At 49.2% G+C, this 22,917-nt stretch overlaps 1 protein-coding gene across 8 annotated transcripts in view; it reads right to left on the bottom strand.

Annotated features, from left to right (window-relative positions):
• Positions 1-1,504: 1,504 nt before the first annotated feature.
• The window catches only part of PML (PML nuclear body scaffold), a 57,937-nt gene continuing 36,524 nt past the window's right edge, over positions 1,505-22,917 (bottom strand). The window contains exons 8-9 of one of the 8 annotated variants that reach the window (XM_079768853.1): positions 13,093-13,243; positions 1,505-11,879 (exon numbers count right to left, since the gene is read on the bottom strand). In XM_079768853.1, the coding sequence (XP_079624979.1) occupies positions 11,101-11,879; positions 13,093-13,243 (930 nt within the window). In that variant the 3' untranslated portion in view covers positions 1,505-11,100. Of the gene's footprint in view, positions 11,880-12,087; positions 13,244-18,543; positions 22,779-22,917 lie in introns of those variants that run through there. The other 7 variants (XM_079768856.1, XR_013813418.1, XM_079768857.1 and 4 more) reach the window with 7 other exon arrangements.

Here is a 22,917-nt window from a genome sequence, read left to right as displayed (position 1 = left end):
CAAACCATAATCCTCATTCTAATTCCAATGGTAACCCAGGATTTCCAAAATTAAGTCACTCACTCCCACAGTCACAAGTTTTACTATACCTTTGTTCCTTCTGATCTTATAGCTACTTAATGTGTGTCCTTAAATTAGACCTTCAGAGAATCTCACTGTAGAATCATTCTGAGCAAGTATATTCCAGGAATGATTAACATTTTAAAAATGTTCCTCCAAGCACCATTTACCTAACGACATCTTCTGTGCCACCAGAAGCCCATGCACCACTAGTTCCCACCCAGGAGAGCGGGGCCTCCACACCAGGCCCGGTGGGGCTGCTGCTCCCTCTGCTGGTGGAGTTTGGGAGAAGCTCTAGCTCAGTTCCACTTCCCTCTGGGTGGGGTCCACAGTGTACTCTTTGATTTGGTGTTACTAGTTGTGGGGTTCCCTTAATTGTGAGTTAAGAAAGGTGAGAGAGCCGAAACCGGTTTGGCTCAGTGGATAGAGCGTCGGCCTGCGGACTGAAGGGTCCCAGGTTCGATTCCGGTCAAGGGCATGTACAATGGTTGCGGGCACATCCCCGGTGGGGGGTGTGCAGGAGGCAGCTAGTCGATGTTTCTCTCTCATCGATATTTCTAGCTCTCTATCCCTCTCCCTTCCTCTCTGTAAAAAATCAATAAAATATATTAAAAAAAAGAAAAAAGAAAAAAGAAAGGTGAGAGAGCCGAAACCGGTTTGGCTCAATGGATAGAGCATCGGCCTGTGGACTGAAGGGTCCCGGATTCGATTCTGGTCAAGGGCATGTACCTTGGTTGTGGGCACATCCCCAGTAGGGAGTGTGCAGGAGGCAGCTGATCGATGTTTCTCTCTCATTGATGTTTCTAACTCTCTATCCCTCTCCCTTCCTCTCTGTAAAAAATCAATAAAATATATTTAAATAAAAAAATAAAAAAAGAAAGGTGAGAGAGAGGAGAGCATGGCGGCCAAATAGGCAGACCTTTCTTTCACCTGGCCCAGACTGGTGTGGACGAAAGGGGCCACATGCTAACCTGACAAGCTCAGGGGAGGCCTGCATGGCAGCCTTGCAGACTCAGAGACCTAAAGTAACCACAAAGGATGGTCTGAAATTAAACTTTAACTAAAAGCAGTTATGGTGGGTAGTCACCTCCTAGGCCGGTATCTTCACTGACAAGGTCAACCTTTACCTTAACTGAGTCTATCTGTCTTTTTGCATCTATGATAACATACCCTTTGAAATCTCTGGGTAACTTGTAACTTCCCTTTTTCTGGACCCCTTGGGGTGCAACCTAATGTGCTGGGCGCCAGGACAAATACCACAAATTCCTTCATTATTATGTTAATTGTTCCTGCACCCACCTAAGTACGTGTCCATCATTTTACTTTTTATCCAATCCCAGGGGCCCCTCCCCCCCACCGCCACTTTGCTTTATCCCACCTCCTTAATCTACCACCAATGGATTTCATGTAACCCACCTGCGTCCCTTTCCTTTGATTGCAATGTATAAATACAGATGTAACCCGCCAATCTCTGGAGCATTATCTCAGTTCGTTGAGGTCCTGCTTCCTGGCACATGTCGATAGTTTGGCTCAAATAAACTTATAAAAATTCTTTACAGGTTTCAATGGTTTTTATGTTAACACTGAAAATAAAACTAAAGCGAGGAACATATACCCGGAATTACCAGCTGAGGTTCAACTGAGGAGGAGACTTATACCAAGGAAGGACAGAAAACACCTGGAGACTGGAAGGAAGGATGAGGTTGCCAGAGGAGCTGAGCCACCTCCAGGGGCGGCAGACTGAGAGTGAGGAGGGAGCTCTCGGCTATAGGAGGGTCTGTTCCTTCAGAAGACAGAGGCCCAGAGCCCAGGCTCAGAACCACAGCCTGGAGCACCAGAGCTGAGACCGGCAGCCAGTGAAACATCCAGCGTGAAAGGCAGCAGCGCTGCTGGCCGCCAGTCTGGAGCTGGCAGACTGGAGCTGGCGGGAGAGAAAGCCTGTTTCGTTTTCTTTCTTTTTTTTAAACCCAGAGCACAGGAGTTTTCATTTGCAGCTACTCACCTGAGGCTTTGGATAATAGTAATTCGACCTTAAATGCCATCTAAGGTTATGGTCTTGCCCCATGCCCAGTGGTCCACCCTGTTCAGCAAGACATGCTGACACTGAGACATCCTAGGAATGAGCCATCCCAGGGAGGGCAGTGTGGACTTGAAGTGCCTACGGAGAGGCTGGGGTGGGAAGTATTGCAGGGAGATGTGGAAAAGCAGCAGCCAGAAATCCTGCATGTGGTCATACACCCCCAAACCTAAACGGTCATTTTTCCTGAGAGGAACTAGCTGCTCCCAGTAGCCAGCAGGGCAGGAAAAGAAAAACCCTCCCTACCTGCTACCGCCTGCCCCACCTTCAGGAGCCCTGCCTGCCACACCCTGTACTTTTTACCTTTTCGGAGGAAACAGAAGCAGAGGCCACGCCTGAGGGTTGAGCAGTCTCAGGGAGCACCTGTGATCGGACTGAGGGAGGGGCTGTACACCCCACTATTCCAGAATCCTGGAGAGCTGATAGAAACTCCAGGTTTCCAGCTGATCCCACCGGACGGCATACGAGGATCTCCACCCAGCCCAGGGCAAACTAATATTTTGGGCCACTTGCAGAGGAGTAGCTCTGGGACAGGGACACACACACACCACATTCCCTGAAATCTGACCAGTGCCTCCCTCTCACAGGAGACCCAGACGTCTAGACTCCCAATTCCACCCAAAGCCCTTTCAGAAACAGACTTTTGAGTGATTAAGATTGACAGCTGGCTAGCAGGCAAAGGTGGGCAGAGGTGGATCCCGGAGAACCTGGGGAAGTTCGCTGATCCAGCCCTGGGCCCCATGCTGCTAACAAACCTGCTTTAGAGGGCAGGTTGGCCTCTCCTGTGTGCAGCCAAGTCCTATGGAGACAGACACGAACTGAAGATCGCTGGAAGCTTCAAGCAGGTTGCTGAAAGCCAAATGATGACAGTTTCTCATAGTGGTTAACACCCACGCACCTCACGGGAAGCCCAGAATTGGCAGACGGAGCAGTCAGCCAGTCATCAGAAGAGCAGGATGCAAAGGGAGCTTCCATGGGGCACTAAACTCTGCTGAAAGGAACGCCACTTCACTTTCTTTTTCTCCCCCTCTTCTCTTTTCTTTCTCTTTTTTACTTTTTAAAAAATTTATCTTCTTTACCGATCTTCTATATTGACTTGTTATTATTCTAGACTCTATTGTTCTGTTCATATATGTAACTTCCCTCTTCCCTTTTCCTACTCAAAATGTTTTATTTCTTTTCTTTTTCACCTGGTTTCTCATCTTTTTTCCTTTTCTTATGTTGGGTTTATTTGCTTTCTCCTCTATTTTCCTTTTCTTTTCTTTCTCCTTTGCTTTAAACTATTTTCCTCCCCCTATTCCCCTAACCCAGTAGTCTTATGTTATTTCAGCTCTGCAACTACTTATTCCTTTTTTCTTCCCTCCCCCCCTTTTTGTGTTTTTTTGTTTGTTTTGTTTTCTCATATTTTTTCTTCCTTTCTTCTGTCATTCCTGCTCTCCTTTTTCTTTTCTAATTCTCTCTTCTCTGGTGGTTGCTTTTGTTGGTGCTGTAGGGATCTTGTGCATATTTTTGTTTTGTTTCTTTTGTTTTGTGTTTTGCTATTGTATTTTGTTCTGTTTAGTCAGCACCTCCACAACAGCTTGCATGATGTGGTCAGTTCCAGGGTGAGCCACATGGTCCACCAGCCTGAGAGGAGATTCCATACGTGAACAGGACAATAACATTCAAGACCCAACTACAACAGGAGGACACAAATAACTCAAGCAAGGGGCTCTCCTAGAGCACCCAGCTCAGACCTAAGAGACTGCACCACTGGGTCCCACAAAACACCTACTACATAAGACCAACCCACAAAGTCTGGGAGGCAGAGCAGTTTGATCTAATACATAGAAACAAATACAAAGGGACAGCAAAAATGGGGAGACTAAAAAACAACCCCCAAATGAAAAAGGATGAATTGCTAGAAAAGGAAATAAATGAAATGGAGGCAAGCAATTTGTCAGATAAAGAATTCAAAAATAATGGTAATAAAGGTGCTCAAAAAAAACTCAGTGAAAACTACAAGCAATTTAATGAGCAATCTAAGGGACTAATATAATGAGAGCTACACCAACATGAAAAGAGAGCTGAAAAAACAAATAAGAATCAATTGGAAATGAGAACTGACATAGCTGAAACAAAGAACACCCTGGAAGGATTCAACAGTAGACTAGAAGAAGATGAGGACTGAATCAGCAAATTAGAAGAGAAGATAGAAAAGACACCCATTCAGAGCAGCAAATGTAAAAAAAAAAATAAATAAATAAATAGCAGGAGGAGAGTCTAAGGGAGCTTTGGGACAACATGAAATATAATAACATTCACATCATACAGGCAGCAGAAGGAGAATATGAGAAAGAAATAGAGAACTTGTTTGAAGAAATAATGGCAGAAAATTTTCCTCACCTGGTGAAGGAAAAGGCACTCAAGTTCGGAAACACAGAGAGTCCCAATTAAGATGAACCCAAGACCCACACCTAGGCACATAATAATTAAATTGTCAAGCATTAAAGATAAAGAAAGAATCTGAAAGGCTGCAAGAGAGAGACAGAAAGTTACCTACAAGGGAGTTCCCATTAGACTGTCAGCTGATTTCTCAGTAGAAACACTTCAGGCCAGAAGAGAGTGGCATGAAGTATACAAAGTAATGAAAACCAAGGAACTGGACCCAAGAATACTCTATCCAGCAAGGCTATCATTCAAAATGGAAGGTGAAATAAAGAGCTTCACAGACAAAAAAAAACAAAAACAAAAAAAACCCAAAAAACCAAAAAACCCACACGCAACAAAAAACCCAGCACTGCAAGAAATGCTAAAAGGACTACTGTAAGAAGAAGAAATAGAAAGAAAGAGAAGAACACAGGCATAAAGAAAAAGAATGGCAACAAGTAAGTACCTATCAATAATAACCTTAAATGTAAATGGCTTAAATGCGCCAATCTAAAGATATAGGGTAGCTGAATTAATAAGAAAACATGATCCATATATATGCTGTCTACAAGATACACACCTCAGAACTTTCACTATCACTCACACAGAATGATAGTGAAAGTACCGCAAAAAAATTTCTAGGCAAATGGAAATGAAAAAAAAAAAAAAAAGTTGGGGTGGCAGTACTCATATCTGACAAAATAGACTTAAAAGTGAAGGCCATAACAGGAGACAATGGAGGTCACTTCATAATACTAAAGGGATTGATACGACCAAAGGATATAACTCTGGTAAGCATATATGTACCCAATACAGGAGCATCCAAATATATAATAATAATAATAATAATAATAATAATAATAATAAAACTTCTGGAGGATTTTAAGGGAGAGATCCACAGCAATACAATCACATTAAGGGACTTGCATACCCCACTGACATCACTGGAGAGATTTTCTAGACAAAAACTCAGCAAGGAAACAGTGACCTTAAACAACAAAATGGATTAGATGTAATTAGTTGACAGCTACAGATATACATTCTCCTCAATTCCACATGGGACATTTTCAAAGTTAGATCACATGTTAGGATACAAACTAACTCTCTACAAGTTCAAGAAGATTGAAATCATATCAAGCATCTTCTCAGATCACAGTGGAATGAAATTAGAAATCAACTACAGTAAAAATACTCAAAAACATTTAAACACATGGAGGTTAAATAGCATGCTATTAAACAATGAATGGGTTACCAAAGAGATCAAGGAATAAATAAAAAACTTCCTGTAAACAAAGGAAAATGAACACACAACAATCCCTTTTACCACTGCAACAAAAATTTTAAGATGCTTAGGTATAAACTTAACCAAGGAGGTAAAAGACCTGTACTTGGAAAACTATAGGACGTTGATAAAAGAGATAAAGGAAGATATAAACAAGTGGAAGACTATACCATGTTCATGCATTAGAAGAATAAACATCATTAAAACGTCCATACTATTCAAAGCAATCTACAGATTCAATGCTATTCCTACAAAAATACCAAAGGCATATTTCATGGATCTAGAATAAACACTCCAAAAATTTATATGGAACCAAAAAAGATCCAAAATAGCTTCAGCAATCTTGATAAAAAAGAGACAAAGTTGGAGGAATCACAATACCAGATATCAAGTTATACTACAAAACCACTGTACTCAAAACAACCTAGTACTGGCACAAGAACAGGCATATAGATCAATGGAATTGTAAAGATAACCAAGAAATTGACCCAAGCCATTACACTCAATTAATATTTGAAAAATGGGGCAAGAGCATACAATGGAGTAAAGACAGTCTCTTCAATAAGTGGTGCTGGGAAAATTGGACAGGTACATAAAAAAAAAGAAAAGAAACTAGACCACTAACTTACACCATACAAAAGAATAAAGTAAAAATGGATAAAAGACTTAAATCTAAGTTGTGAAACCATAAAAACCTTAGAAGAAACCATAGGGTACAATATCACAGACATCTAATATGCATTTAAAAAAAAAAAAATCACAGACATCTGCCCAGCTGGTGTGGCTCAGTGCTTGAGCATTAACCTATGAACCAGGAGTTCAATTCCTGGTCAGGGCACATGCCCGGGTTGCAGGCTTAACCCCCAGGAGGTGTGCAGGAGGCAGCCAATCAATGATTATCTCTCATCATTGATGTTCTATCTCTCTTTCTCTCCCTTCCTTTCTGAAATAATTGAAAATATATTAAAAAAAAAGAAATCTCAGACACCTCTCATAGCAATGTTTACTGGTACATCTCCTAAGGCAAAGAAAACTAGAGCGGAAATAAATGGACTGCATCAAAATAAAAAGGTTTTGTGCAGCAAAAGAAACCATCAACAAAATAAAAAGAGCCCACTGCATGAGAACATATTTGCCAATGATACATCTGATAAGGGGTTAATTTTCAAAATATATAAGGACCTCATGTAACGTAACAAAAGGAAGACAAAAAATCCAATTTAAGAATGGGCAAAGGACCTAAATAGACACTTCTCCAAAGTGGACATATAGAAGGACAAGAGACATATGAAAAATGCTCAGAGTCACTGATCATCTGAGGGATGCAAATTAAAAGGACAATGAGGTATCATTTCACACCTGTCAGAATGGTTATCATCAACAATCAACAAACAAGTGTTGGCGAGGATGTGGAGAAAAGGGAACCCTTGTGCACTGCTGGTGGGAATGCAGACTGGTGCAGCCATTGTGAAAATAGTATGGAGTTTCCTCAAAAAATTAAAAATGGAACTCCCATTTCACCCAGTGATCCCACTTCTAGGACTAAATCCCAAGAAACTAGAAACACCAATCAGAAAGGAGATATCCACCTCTATGTTCATAGCAGCACAATTTACAATAGCTAAGATCTGATAATAGCCCAAGTGCCCATTAGAAGATGAGTGGATAAAAAAGCTATGGTACGTTTACACTATGGAATATTATGCAGCTGTAAAAAAGGATCTTTTACCCTTTGAGACAGCATGGAGGGACCGGGAGAGTATCATGCTAAGTGAAATAAGCCAATCAGAGAAACAGGTATCACATGATTTCACTCATATGTGTATTCTAATGAACAAAATAAACTGATGAACAAAATAGATCCAGAGACATAGAACAATGGAACAGACTGATGAATCTCAGAGATGAGGAGGCGGGTGGGGAGATATTAACCAGGGAAGTTATGATACACAGACAATAGTGTGGTAAAGGCCTGGGAGAGGTATGTGTGGGGTGAAGGGGGTCAATGGGGAAAAAGGTGGGGACATCTATAATACTTTCAACAATAATGGTAAATTAAAAAAAAAAAGGATCCTCTTAATCTAGGTGTAGGGGCTGGGGCACTTGGGGTGGGGTAGAAATAAGTCTGAAGTCAGAGAAGGAGGCAGGAGCAGGGCAGGGGCTGGGCCTGCTGGGAGGTTTAGAGTGCAGGATACCTCTGAGGTATGGAGTATTGTCAGGGTTGGGACTAGGGGTCAGAGTGAGTCTAGGGTAGGAGTAAGAATGGGAGTGAGGCAGGCCAGTGCTGGATGAGGGGAGGGGTAGGGCAGGAGCACCACAGGGCCCGGAATCAGGTAGCAGCTAGGTGTTAAGCAGGTAGGAGAGCAAGGCTGGAGTTAAAGCAAATTTTTAAGCGAACTTTCTTGGATGTGAGCGAGCCCTCGGGCCTCAGGAGGAGGCACTGGAGCAGTGCTGAGCTGTCACAGGAAGTCTGCTTTCAGCTCCAGGTCTGTGTGGCTGAGTTCTCCCATCTGGGTGTACTGGGGACACAGAGACAGCTACTGCTTAGCGACTTCAAGGTGGACTTCCCTGCTCTCCTTCACAGCTCCCTCAGACCCAGGGTCTGACAGATAACTGTCCCAGATCTTATTCTTCATCCCTCTGAAGACACGCCCATGTACTTTTTCTTGCTGAGCTCTAATATCTGTTTATTTTTCTAACTTATAAAGTAGTAACACTGTCATCTAAGTTGTCTGTAAAATAAGATCTTACATTTGGTGATTCTCCACATATTAAAGAGCTTTTTTCACTAACATTTTCTCATTGATTCACATAACATCCTATTAGGTAAAAATGACCTCTACCCCATTTTACAGAGTCAGCGCCTGACGTACCAGACCAGTCATAGGCTACTAGGATTGAAACTCGGTGTTCTAACCTCAAGCCCCGCAGTCTCATGGCTAGCTGACATAGATAAACCAGACATAGAATTCAAACCTGAGGCACAGGTGACATGTTTGTGCTTGCTCTTAGAGACTACTAACGTCAGGGCTGGAATCTGGGTACCCGGGACAGGGAGATGGGGTTAAGGGCGGTGACAGGGACCAAAGCTCATTACTTGGCTGCTCACCCAGGCCAGGGGAGGGCTCCCACTTAGCTGCCTGTGCCGCGGGAATCCCTGCAGGCACTGATCGGACACCCAAGACAGCAGCGCATTAGTCACACATCGCTAACATCCTAGGTCTCCCCTACCTGCCAAGCGTTTTACACCTGTGGCTCCGGCACAGACAGGGGACAAGATTACCCAGCAGGGGATAGAGGTGAAGTGCCAACAGACCTTGGTGTCTGGCTCCTGACTCCCTCTAGGGGTAATCCTTGAAGCTGGCGCTTCATTCCCCCCACATGGCTCTCCCTTTGGAGATAATCCTGGGCAGGTCCATGCTCATTTCCCCACTTGGAATAGGGGGTTCACATCTGTGAGGCCCTTAGCAGTGAGCCACGTGGGGCTTTCTGCTCTGCTAAGTCCTGACAGGTCCCTACGAAGAACAGTTCCCTGAGGCCTGGAAGCACCCCCTTCACCAGACAGGATGCTGCACAGTGACTTTAGGGTGGGCAGCACGAGGCTTTGAAGATTCAAGTCTTTATTAAAGGCTATGGAAGTGGAGAGGGCAGACCAGACTTTATGATAAAAGCTGTGACAAAACGCATCTGAAGGTAGCAGGCATTGTGGGGCTGGGCTTGTGCTAGTTGAGCACTGCCCAGTCCAGGCCCAGGCTGCCTTGTGGCTGCCAAGATGATGGCATCACAGCCCGCCCAGGGCCCCAGGCCCCTCCTCCCTCTTCCCCTCAGTCTGTTCCTGCCAAGCTTCAGAGGCAGCACCTACTGTAAATGCATCAGAGTTCACTGTTAGATCCAGTGCTCTCGCTGCTGCAGCAAGATTCTGTGTAATCCCTTAATGGGTGTTCAGAGCACCCACAAGATGGGGGCTGAGGTGTGTGCACACAGACTTCACCTTTGTGAAAGCTGAGCCTGTAGAAGCTGGGGGTCTGGGCTGCATCCCAGTAGCAAAAATCGAGGAACAGGGATGGGAAGGGGAGGGGACACTGGTTCTGCCCGTCAGAAGGGATGGATGGCTGACCTGCTAGTGTGCTGCTACTGAGCCCTGCTGTGCCCTCAGGCTGGGAACCTTAGCTTAGGGTCGGGGGCTAGGGTTCAAGAGTGAAACCATCTGTCCACTGCCTAGTGGCATGCTGCCCGTTCTTAAAATCCCAGGATGGCAGGGTTGAATGGGACTCAGACCATCCAGGCCAAGCAGCCGTTTTACAGGTGGGGACAAGGGGACTCAGGAAGGGGCCTTATCCTGGGTCAGGCCTTGCTCTGCTGCTCCACACTGCTTCTCCTTCGGGTGCAGTCTACACAGCAATGGTGCTGGACTCAGTCGGCATCAGCAACACCTGGACAGCCTGCTAAACTATACAGCTTGCTGGGTGCCACCTCAGAGTCCAGTCCAATTCCAGAGGTCTGGGGCAGAGGCTATCAGGGGAAACCAGGTGTGGGCCTCTGGACTACACAGAGAGCAGCACCGGGTCAGAGGACATTCCTTGGCCAGGCTGAGGCAGGCAGTGCAGACATGGCCAAGGGCCATGCTGAGAGGGGTCAGTAGCCTGAGGACCAAGTGGGCAAAGCCTGGCCTAAGGAGAGTGTTTGTGTGGCCAAGAGGAAGGAAGCAAGTGTGGAGGGGAGTGGGGACAGGCATGGCACAGCAGCTTCTGTCTGCAGATATGAGGGAAGAGGACAGAGGGCCGGCCTGCAGGCAGGCAGAGGCTGGGAGAACCCAAGCTCATGAGGGGCAGTTTAGTTTGAAAGGCACTTTGAGTACCTGTGTGGCCACTGGTGTTGCAGGTGGTGTCCATGGGGGCTGTTGGCAGGTCCTCTGGGCAGTGGCTGGGAGTCAGGGTGGAGCTACAGGGACAGAAAGTGGCAAGGCCATGTTTCTTCACCCAGGACCTCCCTGGTTCTGGCTCCTGCAAGGGAGGGGCCAACGGCCTGGTGAGTTAACTCACTGGTGCATCAGGGATCTGGTAGCTCCAGGGGGTGGCTGCTTGGCCTTGAAACCTTCTCTGTGGGATTTTTAGAGAAGGGAAATTTGGTCCCAGAGAACAAGACCTAATTCTGGACCAAATGTCAGCTGAGTATTAGGGACCAGGTTCTGGGAATGCTGTGATGGGCAGGGCCTGGCTGAAGGACAACATCCCTCTGTCCCCAGAGATTCCAAGTCAGTCATCCCCTCATCTCAGCTGTTCTGGGACGCCCTTTGGGCCAACCTGTGGCTGGCAAGCGGGGTAGAGATGCCTTCTCCCTCGGCCAAGGCTGGCCCTTCCACCAGGCTTCTGAAGTAGGCACTCATAGCTTGCAAGTTGAGAGCAGGCTGTGCAGGGGGCGATGCGGTGGCCTGTAGATACCGACTGTACTTCTTCAAGCCCCCCTGTGGGTCTTGGCAGTGTGCAGTCAGCAGCTCCGTGAAGCTCACGTTGTGGAGGGCCAGGAGGCGGGCCTCGGCCCGGGGCAGGACGGCTGCCTGCACCAGGGGCTGCAGGGATCCGAAGCACTGCAGGCTGCTGAAGGAGTAGAAATGCGGGGCCAGCTGGGGGCCCGGGGAGACCTCAAGGAGGCGGCACAGGTCACGCATGGTCAGCACAGCGGCCAGCGCACTGTGTTCACTCATGTTTCTTGCCAGGTAGGTCTTGGCCAAACTCTTGAGTTTGAAGCTGCTGGCCTGGGGCACCCGCTCCTGGATGAGGGGCAGAGTGGCCAGGAAGCCGGAGATGGCCTCCTGGAACTCCCACAGCTTGTTCATGTCTTCCAGGGCCCGGAAGAAGTCGGGGAGGCCGGGCCCCCACAGCCTGTAGCAGGCCAGGACGGGCCGGCACATGGAGCGCAGGAAGCGGAGGAAGTGCTGCAGCCCCACCTCCAGGGAGACGGCCTTGGAGCAGACGCTGAAGGCCGCTGGCTGGATGAGCACCCGGAATCTGCTCTCCTGGTTCACGGCTGCCAGCTGCCTAATCTTCTGGGCTGGGCAGGAGAGAAGGGCAGGATGAGGTCCTAGGGACATGGGAGGCACTGGGAGGGATTGGGGGACCTCCAGGGCTGCTGACCCACTATCCAGACACCCCACCTTGGGGTCTGCTGTCAGGAACCAAACATCAGCCTCCAAACATTTGCAATTCTGCCCCCGGCTCTGAAGATTCAAGTCTTCTCTAATGGTCACTAGAGAACCCACTTTCATTGTCAATCTTGAGGTCAGATTGAGGCAGGCAGAGGCTGGGAGAACCCAAGGGGAAGCTGCTGACTACACATTGCAGATCTGAGGGAAGTGGACAGAGAGCGGCCTGCAGGCAGGCAGAGGCTGGGAGGTCTGCTGCCCTCAAATGCCTTGCTCACTGGCTGCGAGTCCAGCTTCCCCCTCCCCTGCCACCTGCCTCGGAGTTCACCAAACCCTTTAGATCCAGGTCCCTCCTGTCTCTCTTCTGTCAGCCTCACCCCACTACCCTTGAGACCCCTCACAGTTTATACCTAGCCCTCTACTTCCTACCTTTGGCCTCCAGTCCCATCAATCCCTTAGCTAAGGCTCCCAGCCAGTTGGAACCCTGAGACATACAACACACCTGCCCAATCTACCGCACTCAGAGTGTGGCCAGAGCCATTGGTGACGCCTCTGAGTGCCTTCCCTGTCCTGTGGGCACACCTGCTGCTTCTGGCTGGCTGGGCCAGCCCCAGGCCGAGACTGTGCCATAAGGCAGGGCCTCAGCAAATTCTACAGGAGTTGAGGGGCTTCTGGGAGAGAGGTCATATCTCTCTATGACCTCAGCTCTGTTGGCCTCCCCATGCAGCCCCCTGTGGAATGGGTCTTATACCTAGAAATGTGCAATCACACAGCCCAAGGCCTGGCTTGAATTGCTGGTCTCTAGCAGTGATTATTTTACAAACACTGGGTTTCTGTTTACAGGTGCCGTCCCAAGGCCCTCTATGGAAGAGAAGCACTCCTCAGAGTTGTGAACTCCTGGCGGCGCTTGCCTCACACTGTCAGGCGCTGGTCAAACCACGGAACGGGACGCCCGGGAGTCCCAGGGGAGATGCAGTGCGCACTTGCTCCCCACTCTCTGGCTGTGGCCATTGGCCAGAGCTCAGGGCTCTCCTGGCCCCTGCAGATGGTTCTGCCTGTACTTATCTTGGGGACCTAGAGACTAAGTTAGAAAGGGGTGGGAATGGTCATTAGAGAACCCACTTTCATTGTCAATCTTGAGGTCAAAGAAAACCAGGGGCCTGACTTCTGATTGGAGGTCTGTGAGGCTCTCATCCAGGACCCTGAGGGAGTTGGGGCCCTCCAGCTGAAGGTCACTGGACTCGCTGCTGCTGTCATCCAGCTCTCGGAAAGACTGCAACACAGAAAAACCAACAGGTCAGGGGTCCGGAGGGTGAGAGGAAGCATATTGGTCGTGGGAGCATGTGCTGGTAAGCAGGTGTGTGTAGTCACATGTGTGTGAACATGAGCAAGTTGGCACGGCCTGGACATCTGCATGCACATGACCAAGGGCATGTTATTGGGGAAGGGAAGGTGTATGTCTAGGTGAGTACACATGCATGGGAATGTGTGTGCATGATAGGACACAGATACACATGTGCACTTGTGCAGGCTGTGTTTTAGCCAGTGCACATGCATTAATGAGGAGGGGTCAGAGGATGAGATCATGTGGGCAAGTGTGTGTATGTATACCTGGGTATGCATGGGGCGGTGTGAATTTGTGAACCTGTATTAACACAAGTGTGTGTGGGGTGTGGAGGCTTGGGAGCGGGGCCAGTGCTCTGTGGGTACAGCGCGAGGTGCCTGTTCCTCACTTGATCTCTGAGCAGACTCAGAAGAAACACAAACTGGGGACAGGAGGAGAGTCTCATCTTGAACCTTAGATGTTTCTCTGGAAGGGGCCGGGAGCCTGGCTTTTCTTGTTCCAAAAGCCCGCTGAGGTATCAGTGTCCTATGCAAAGGGGAGGGGGAGGGCTGCTTAGCTTCTAGGACACACACCTCGGTGGACACACAGAGCCCAGCACTGAGAGCAGTGGAGGGATAAAGCTCAGAGCCTAGAGGCTGCCAGACAGCAACCAGGGAAGCCTGAGGCTCCCCCGGGGTGAGCACCGATTGGAAGGTCTCTGGTGTAGGGGAAGGGCTCCAGCTTCCAAGGGGCTGGAGCTACAGAGGGAATTCTCTCATAATGTAGAGTTAATTGCTCGTTATCTGCACAACTGCCAAACCCAGATGTTGTCTTTGGTGAATGCCACCTATGGGCATCAGCCAGAGACCAGGCGGGAAGGGCATGGCAAGCGCCCGGGGCTGGCTGCGGGAACTGCGGGGCCCCAGGTCAGAGCAGGCCTTGGTCTTTCCTTACATGGACTGCCTCTGGCTGGCTGACAGAGTTGGCTTCACTTGGGACTGTATGAGGCCTCCATGAACCCTGGCTCTGACTAACGGCCCTGGGAGATAATTAGCACATTCTCATAGGCCCTTCTACTTTCCAGGTGAAACATTTAATGAATAAAAATTGAACCAAAAGCTAAGTCATTATTAACCACAGCTAACATGTGCTGGATATTCCTAGGAGTGGCTGAGTTTTACTTCTGTTTGTGTTTCATAGCCCTACCCCAGGCTCATCACCAACTTCTTCCCAGTCAGTGATAGAAGTATTCAATAGAAGTCCATCCAGAGCTGGTTTTACTTAGAGAAGCCTGAGTTCCTGGACTTTAGACAGAAGGCCCTAATAAGAGACTCTGTCAAATGCCTTGCATATCAGTATCCTTGAATCTGCCACATGTCCAAGGCTAATTTTACATAACTGGCTCTGACTCTGTCTCACTGTCCTGGCCTCCTCCCTCCCTTGTAAGGAGTCTTCTACAGAATCTTCCTTGAAGTTTCTAGCTGGTGGAGGGCTGAACTCCCCTTGCTATGTCCTTGCCTTGGCCTCAGCTCTCTTACGAACAGCTGAAGATCCATTCCCTTCGCTGAATCCTCTCTGCCACCCACTGACATAATACACTAGGCTTTCTCTTCTGCCTTCTTTTGGCTCCAAACACGCAGTGGCCCTGAGGGCTTCCACCTGCCTCCTTCCTTCTGCGGTGTCTCGGTGTCTCTTCAGACCTTAGAGCCAGAATATTTCTTTAGGATGTTCTCTTCCAAGTGAAGCTCCCCGGAGAGCAGCCCAACTGCATCTTTGGGCCTGCTCCCCCATCTTTATAGGGGGTCATTTAGATGGCCATCAGAACCTCATTTTTAGAGCCTGCCATTGTCCTGGGTCATTTTCTTTTACAGCCATGGCGCAGTCCTGTCTGCATTTACAGAAGACCCTGCAGGCTTCCCTAATGAGAGGGCACCACCTCCTTTTCGCTGAGCTTGTCAATGGAGGAAAGCTGGACCAGCCCCAGCTCCTCTCGCTCCCAGAGTCCTCTTGCCCTTGGGGACTGCCATACGTATGACTTCTCTGTGGGGCTGGTCTCCTGGGAACACCTTCCACTGCACTCCGGCCATCTGTAAACCCAATCCCCCCACCCTGGGAAGTACCGGCACATTTAAAAAAGACTTTTCTAAAGGGCAATCGGCATATAGAGGCCCAGACACAAAACACCTTTCTACCCCTGCTCACTAAGGAAAACCCTCATGTTCCACCCCACACACCTCAACCTATTCCACAATCAGTGTAACTGAGTGGGTGGGGGAGCAGAAAGGGACAGTGTGTGAAAACAGAACCCAAGAAGCCAGGAAAGGGCCTTTCCTTGGTAGAAGCGGAGGTTCCTTGGCTGGGAAAGGAATGGGGGCAGAAGTGAAGTGGGGACAGGTGGAAGTCCCTGTGTGAGGACTAGAAAGTGAGCAGTGGGGGAAACACTTTGAGGACCTCGGGAGTGGGAGATGATGACAGCTGAAAGAGGGAGCGGAATTTAAAAGTGCTGCTATGTGTTATGAGTTGGATCCCTTTGAAAGATGCCAAGAAATACAGGAATTTATTCTTTATGATACTTGGCTAATGGACTGTGTTTCCTTGATCCAGTTATCTTCTCCCCTTCTGGGTAGTATCGCAGGAGGTATGTGTCACCTCCACTCACAACTGATACATACACATCTTAGCAGCACTTCTCTGACAGGACTGTGCAACTGAATCCCCCAACTCCTTCAGGGTTCTCTCCTTCGGCTCTGCATTAGCAGCTTAACAGACTCTTGATGGCCAGCCTCCATCCCAGACCAATTCAATTAGGGTCTCTGTGGATGGGACCTTGGAATCTGTCACTGGTAAAACCCCAAGTGATCAGCATCAGGCAGGGTTGTGAAGGATTGTACTAATTACTGATTTAGTCCATGTTTGGTCATCAGCCAGACAGGAGCCAAACCCCTTGATATTCAGCATCTAGTAACCAGAAGACATCTGCCTAGTACCTGACATTATTGCTTACCAAGAGTCGCCAGTTCCTAAGGGACTTTCTCACAGCCAAGCTTAAGCAACAGCAGGGATCAGTTTGGCAAGACATGCACTGCTAGTTTTTGCAGATACAAAACCCCAGCTCTCTCTTGAAAAGTCTGGAAGGCAGAGAAACCAAGATGGCAGCATAGGTAAACACCTGAACTTGCTGCCTCGCACAACCACATCAAAACTACAACTAAAAGACAAAACGGACATCATCCAGAAACACAGGAAGGCTGACTGAGTGGAAATTCTACAACTAGAAGGGAAGAGAAAAGCTCACTGAGACTCACAGGAGCTGCGGAAGTAAAGGCAGAGGTATGGAGGCGCGCGCGGAGAGGGCTGGCAACTGAGGACGTGGCTGGCAACTGAGGACGTGGCTGTCTTTTTCAAGCAGGAGGAAGACACAAGCTCCCGACTGCTCTGAACTCCAGTTCCGGGCAAGACTCTGGGGACCCAGACTCATACGGGGAGAAACTGGACTGTCTGGCATCAGGTGGAACTTGAGGGGGGCTCTCTCTCAGAGGTGCTTGCAGCGATTACCGTGGGACACTGAGACCCGGGGGCCTCTTAGGGCAGGGCGGAAGGGAAGCTTGCTGTTTGTTCCGCCCTGAGACCCCACCCCACCCAAGCTGTGCGCAGAGGCTTTTGCATATGAATGGCCTGGCCCTTTGCAATCTAAAATTACCTAACAAACTGCAGCTGAGTCAGAGAGCCCCAGAACTTCCAAAAGAAGGCCCAAGGCCCCACAGCAGCTTGCATTGCTTCACAGCTGGGCCTCATCTGGGCACCTCCAAATCCCAAACAAAGAAGAGGAATCTGCAGATCTCTCTGTAGCTGCTGTTGGGTGGCCTCAGGCAGAGGCTAAATTAGCACCTCCTTAGAGATCCAAGAGCCAGTGTACCCAGTGGTCAGAGAGAGACCATCCAGATTACAACTCCTCAGATCCATAAGAGACACACTCAGGGGGCAGACTCAGTGAGCACCAAAGCCCCACTGAAGCAAGTCCTGCCTCATAAGGGTGTCTCCAGCACAGTTCTCCCATTGTAGACACAGCTGATCCTCACAGCCAATTGGCCTGGAGGTCAATTCCTCCCAGTGATACCAACAACAATCAAGGCTTAACTACAACAAGACTGTGCACACAGCCCACAAAGGGGTGCACCAAGAGTGTCCACCTCAGGTAACTGGGGAGGCTGAGCCTCTGGGCCCTATAGGACACCTAGCACACAAAGCCACTCTATCAACTCAGGGAAGAAGCCCAAATGCAGAGACAAAGAAACAGATCACAAATGAAAGAAATGGAGAAAGCAAACTACTGGATAAAGAGTTCAAAACCACGGTTATAAGGTTACTCAAGAATCTTCTAGAAACCACCAAGAAACTTAGTGAGACCCTCAAGGATATGAAAAAAGACCAACTAGAAATTAAGCTTACACTGACTGAAATAAAGAATAATATACAGAGACCCAACAGCAGACTAGAGGATCGCAAGAATCAAGTCAAAGATTTGAAATACAAAGAAGCAAAAAAACACCCAACTGGAAAAACAAAAAGAAAAAAGAATCCAAAAATATGAAGATAGTGTAAGGAGCCTCTGGGACAACATCAAGCATACCAACATCCAAATTGTGGGGGTGCCAGAAAAAGAGAGAGGGCAAGATATTGAAAACCTATTTGAAGAAATAATGACAGAAAACTTCCCCTACCTGGTGAAAGAAATAGACTTACAAGTCCTGGAAGCGCAGAGAGTCCCAAACAAAAGGAATCCAAAGAGGACCACACCAAGACAAATCATAATTAAAATGCCAAGAGCAAAAGACAAAGGGAGAATATTAAAAGCAGCAAGAGAAAAACAGTTAGTTACCTACAAGGGAGTACCCATACGATTGTCAGCTGATTTCTCAACAGAAACTATGCAGGCCAGAAGGGAGTGGCAAGAAATATTCAAAGTGATGAATAGCAAGAACCTACAACCAAGATTACTTTACCCAGCAAAGCTATCATTCAGAATTGAAGGTCAGATAAAGAGCTTCACAGATAAGAAAAAGCTAAAGGAGTTCATCACTGCCAAACCAGTATTATATGAAATGCTGAAAGGTATTCTTTAAGAAGAGGAAGAAGAAGAAAAAGGTAAAGATAAAAATTATGAACAACAAATACATATCTATCAACAAGTGAATCTAAAAATCAAGTGAATAAAAAATCTGAGGAACAGAATAAACTGGTGAATAGAATAGAATCAGGGGCATAGAAAGGGAGTGGACTGACAATTCGTGGGGGGAAAGGGGTGTGGGGGTGCGGGAAGAGACTGGACAAAAATCATACACCTATGAATGAGGACAGTGGGGGGGCGGGTAAGGGCATGGGGTGGGGTGGGAACCGGGTGGAGGGGAGCTATTGGGGGGGGGGGGAGAGGAACAACTGTAATAATCTGAACAATAAAGTTTTATTTAAAAAATTAATTAATTAATTATTTTTAAAAAGAAAGAAAAGTCTGGAAGGCCCCAGAGATGCTTCACCTGTATCTGTGAATGGGCCAACCTTGTTAGCTCACCGGTGGCCCCAATGCCCGCTATTCCAGCCCCTCTGCAGGCTGCTCCTGCCCCTCGGGGACACGGCTCACGTCTCCCCAGAGGAGCACCTATTTTTCTGATACACACTCACCAGCATCACTGTCCCTTCCCCGGATCAGCTGCTCCCCACAGGCCTCCCTTCCACTGCCACTTCTGACACCGCCCCTCCTCCCCTCCTCCATAGGCCCCCTCCTGCTCCCACTTGGTCTTCCTGGTGCCAGGCCCTGGGGCCAATCAACTGTCAGAAGAGTGGTGAGAACACCTGTTGGTTTGTTTTTTCTGCTTTGGGTCCTAACACGGGGCTCATGGCAGAGGCACTGCTGACCCCAGGTGTCCACCACCAAGCCTGCACCCAACTACTGCCTCATCTGGAAGGGGCGAGGCCTCTTTCAGAGTAGTCTCCCATTCACTCAGTCTCTCCCTGACCCAGCAGGCCTGCACCAGAGCCTCCAGACATGTCTACATTGCAGCAACTGACACACCTACAGCCCGAGCAAAGGGGGGGAGGGGTGCGGGGGGGTTGTTTACACGCCCTGTTACGCTTGGAAGATGTGGCATGTTAGCAGGTTGGTATTCTACAACTGTCACTGGAAGGTGAGAGAAAGGCCATGGAGAGGAAAGGGCATGGGAATGCAGGAGCCTAGAGCACCCAGGGAATGTCACCCTGCCCCCTCCCTCCAAGCTGCTTCGAAAACTCTAGGAGCACCAGGGGTCTGGAAGGGGCATGGAGGGTGGGTAAGAAATGCACCAGGAGGACCTCATTTGTTTTCTTTTAAAATTTCTTCAAAAGGTTTGGGACTTCTGTACTGGTTAACTGAAAACTGTCAGATGAACACCTACACAAAAGCCATTGTTCCTCTGGCTCTCTCCTTGCCTCCAGAGCTAGTTTCCACGGTGAGCAGCTAATTCTTCATCACCTGCAATGCCCTCAGGCACCACCTGGCTCCTTGCCCACAGCTGAAGATCAGCCTGATACCCCACCACCCAAACACAGCTGGAGTCAGTTCCTCCGTTTGACTCTCAGGAAGTCTGGGGAGACCAGTGGCATCTAGTCCTTTTTTCTATCATCTCTTCCCATGCTTCTACCTCCACCCAGACTCAATTTTGTTTTAATCTTATCAAGATTATGGGATGGAAAAATAGTGCCCAGATTTCAGAACATGAAAAGACAAGTCTCAAAAATGGATTGGCTGCGAGGAATAGAAAGTGTGTGTGTGTGTGTGGTGGTGGGGGGGGGGGGGGGGGGTGGAGAGCGGTTCTGGGCAGCTCCGAGGTCTCAGCTTGTATAACTGGGCAGATGGCGCAATTCACCAAGCAGAGCAAGAGATGAGTTTGAGGTCTCTCTGGGACATCCGAGTACAGCTGTAGGAGAAGCTCTGGCTGTACTGGTTTGTATCAACAGCCTCTGGCTGTAAGTGAAGACAAAGGCCTGGCTCAGATTATAGGAGGTATACAGACCAAAAGGGAAGAGGGCCCAAAACCAAAGCCGGAACATTTAAAGGACCTTGAAGGAGAGGAGCAGCAGCCAGGATGTAGGAGGGAGAGGAGGGAGCCCTCCGGAACCAAGGGGAAGCAGTCTCTCAGGAGGCTCCAATGCTGGTCAAGAGTAACGACTGAAGGTGACCACTGGACCTGGAGGCAGGGAGGTTACCTGGTGCTGGTGGGCAGGGTCCACTGGCACAATGAGGGAGATCAGGGAAATGGGTGAGCAAGGAACACCCAGGGAGGTAAGGAAAGAGAAGTTCTGGGATGGAAAGACTTCCTTCAGCATGTTGAGTTATGGCTCGTAAGGAAGTGGAAGTACCTGAAGATGGAGATGAGGACCGGCAGATGGGGTAGGCTCTCCAGGAGGCAGGGGTGCTGGGGCCAGGGCAGAGGAGTCCCAGACAGGTGGATGTCCCTCTACCCTAACAGGACAGGGGGAGGAATGTGATGGGGTCAGGTCAATCTGTCATTGGATATTGGATAGCAAGATGTCAACGGCTCCCTTGCCATCTGAAGGTTCCTGTTGTCTTCCCAGGGCAGAGGGTGTGGTCACCTGCTGAGAGTGAGGGTGGGGATGAGGGCCCAGATCTCAGGCTGTGGAGGTTCAGTGAGCTGAGGTGGAGGGTGGGAGAGGGCCTTCGACTATCCTTTGTGGTTTTCCTCCCGTTGATTTTCTCCAACAGAATTCGGCTCTCCAGGGCTGTTTGTGAAGGGCAGGCCTAAGTGGAGGCCAGGAGGAGCTGGGTGGGAGAGAGTGGAGGTACTGGAAGTTACTGATGGAAAGCTCAAGGGACAGAAGGCGACGGTCAGACTTGAGTGGGCCAGTTTAGAGATGGACAGTTCAGTGATGGTGAGTTCCAGGGGTGGCCTGGCGGTGAAGACCCCTGAGAGGTCAAGGAGCAGAGAGGCTGGGGTAGAGGATGCTGTAGTCCCCCAAGAAGAAGGGAGAGGAACCTTAGGAGGCAGGTGCCAGATCTTCCCTATGTGGGGCAAGTAGGAAGACATCTGATACGAGCTAGGGAAGTGGGGTTCACCTCAAGACCTGGAACCTCAAAGGCACAGGCAATCTTATCAGATGGTGGGACTGAAACAGCCCAGGAGACACAGAGGGCCTTGGCCCCACCTCCTACCTCTGACGTGGCAGAAAGAGGGACAGAGTAGCCCTACAGGAAACCAAGTTTCAGGGCAGGGAAGTGACAAAAGCCAAGTCCAGCAAGGAATCTGTTGGTCACGGTCTTTCAACAAACATTTATTGAGCAGCCACATCTGCCAGGTCCTAGGATTGACACAGTCCCTCCCCTCATGGTCTTAGATCCTGACAGAAGCCCAGTGGAAAGGCCTGGGGTAGGGGGATGGGACAGTGGGAGGTACAAAGGTTGAAAGAAGCTTTCATTGAGCAGAGGTCCAGACATGTGAGGAGTGGTGGCCTGAATCTGTCATGCCCTCTCAACTAACAAGGACTAAAGTCTCCTTGCCCAGAGTCTATGCAACCATTCCATCCTCAGTTCACTCTTTGACTAAGATGTACGACTGCCTACAGCTTATAGGGCCTTTAGGTGTGTAGGCTAGGCTGGGCAGAGGGATGGAGGAGGGTGCAGAGCAGGGCGTGGGTGTTGGCCCAAGGTTATAAGAGAATGGTGGCCAACGGTTGTAGAGGGAGGCACTCGGGGCTCTCAGAGGCTTGTCTGAGGGGGACCTGGGCTGGTGGGGGGCCTCTCTGAGGACGGGAGTGATGGGGATGCATTTGGAGGGATTTCCTGGATTTGGGGATTCTCTACAGGGGTCCTGTCAGAATCCTGGGGGGAGATTCCTGCCCCAAGAATCTGGGGTGATTGGCCTCCTGCCCTGACTCCTGTGAAAGAGGCATCAATCTGGGGAGCAACAGAAGAGGGAGGAAAAGCAAAGAAGTTGTTGAGCCACTGAGCTACGTGGGAGGACCCCCGGAGGGAGTGGCCCAGAGACTGCCCTGCCTGTCGCACCAGTCGGGGTTGGCTGATGGCTGGCTTTTGGAGGCAAGCAAGACACTCCTGGGGGCTGGCAGAATGGATGGGAGGCTCAGTAATGGTAAGGGTCGTGGCTTGGGCCATCGGGGAAGGACAAGTCCACAGGGGGGCACGATGCGGTTTGAGTGGCAAGTGGATGTGACGAAGGCGGATGGCTCTTTGTGTCCTGCGAGACAGGTGGCTGATCCCACGGTGGATGGCAGCATGCTCCTGGTGCCCGGCAGGCTGGCTGGGCGATGTGGCATCGGGGATGGCTTGCTTGGTGGGACTGTGGGAAGGCCAAGCCAGGAAGTGGCATGTACCTCGGGGCAGACGGGAGTCCCGGCAGCTGTGGGATGCTCTTAGTGCTCTCAGCAGGGGGTGGGCTGGCCGGGAGTATGTTGCAGCGGTCTCCATGGGCTCCAAGCACTTTCCAATACAGAACCTCAGATTGAGGGCTGGAAGGGGCTCAGGGACCACCCAGTCCAACCTTTCACTCTCTTCAGGTCCTCCTTTCCCCTACACAGGGGACTGCCCATTAACAAACCTCAGGGACAGAAGGGACACA

This window comes from Cnephaeus nilssonii (genome assembly GCF_951640355.1).
Source record: "Cnephaeus nilssonii genome assembly, chromosome: 4".
NCBI classification, from domain to species: Eukaryota; Metazoa; Chordata; class Mammalia; order Chiroptera; family Vespertilionidae; genus Cnephaeus; species Cnephaeus nilssonii.
Note: the sequence above shows the minus strand (reverse complement) of the source record. Positions and strands in the feature narration are given on the sequence as shown.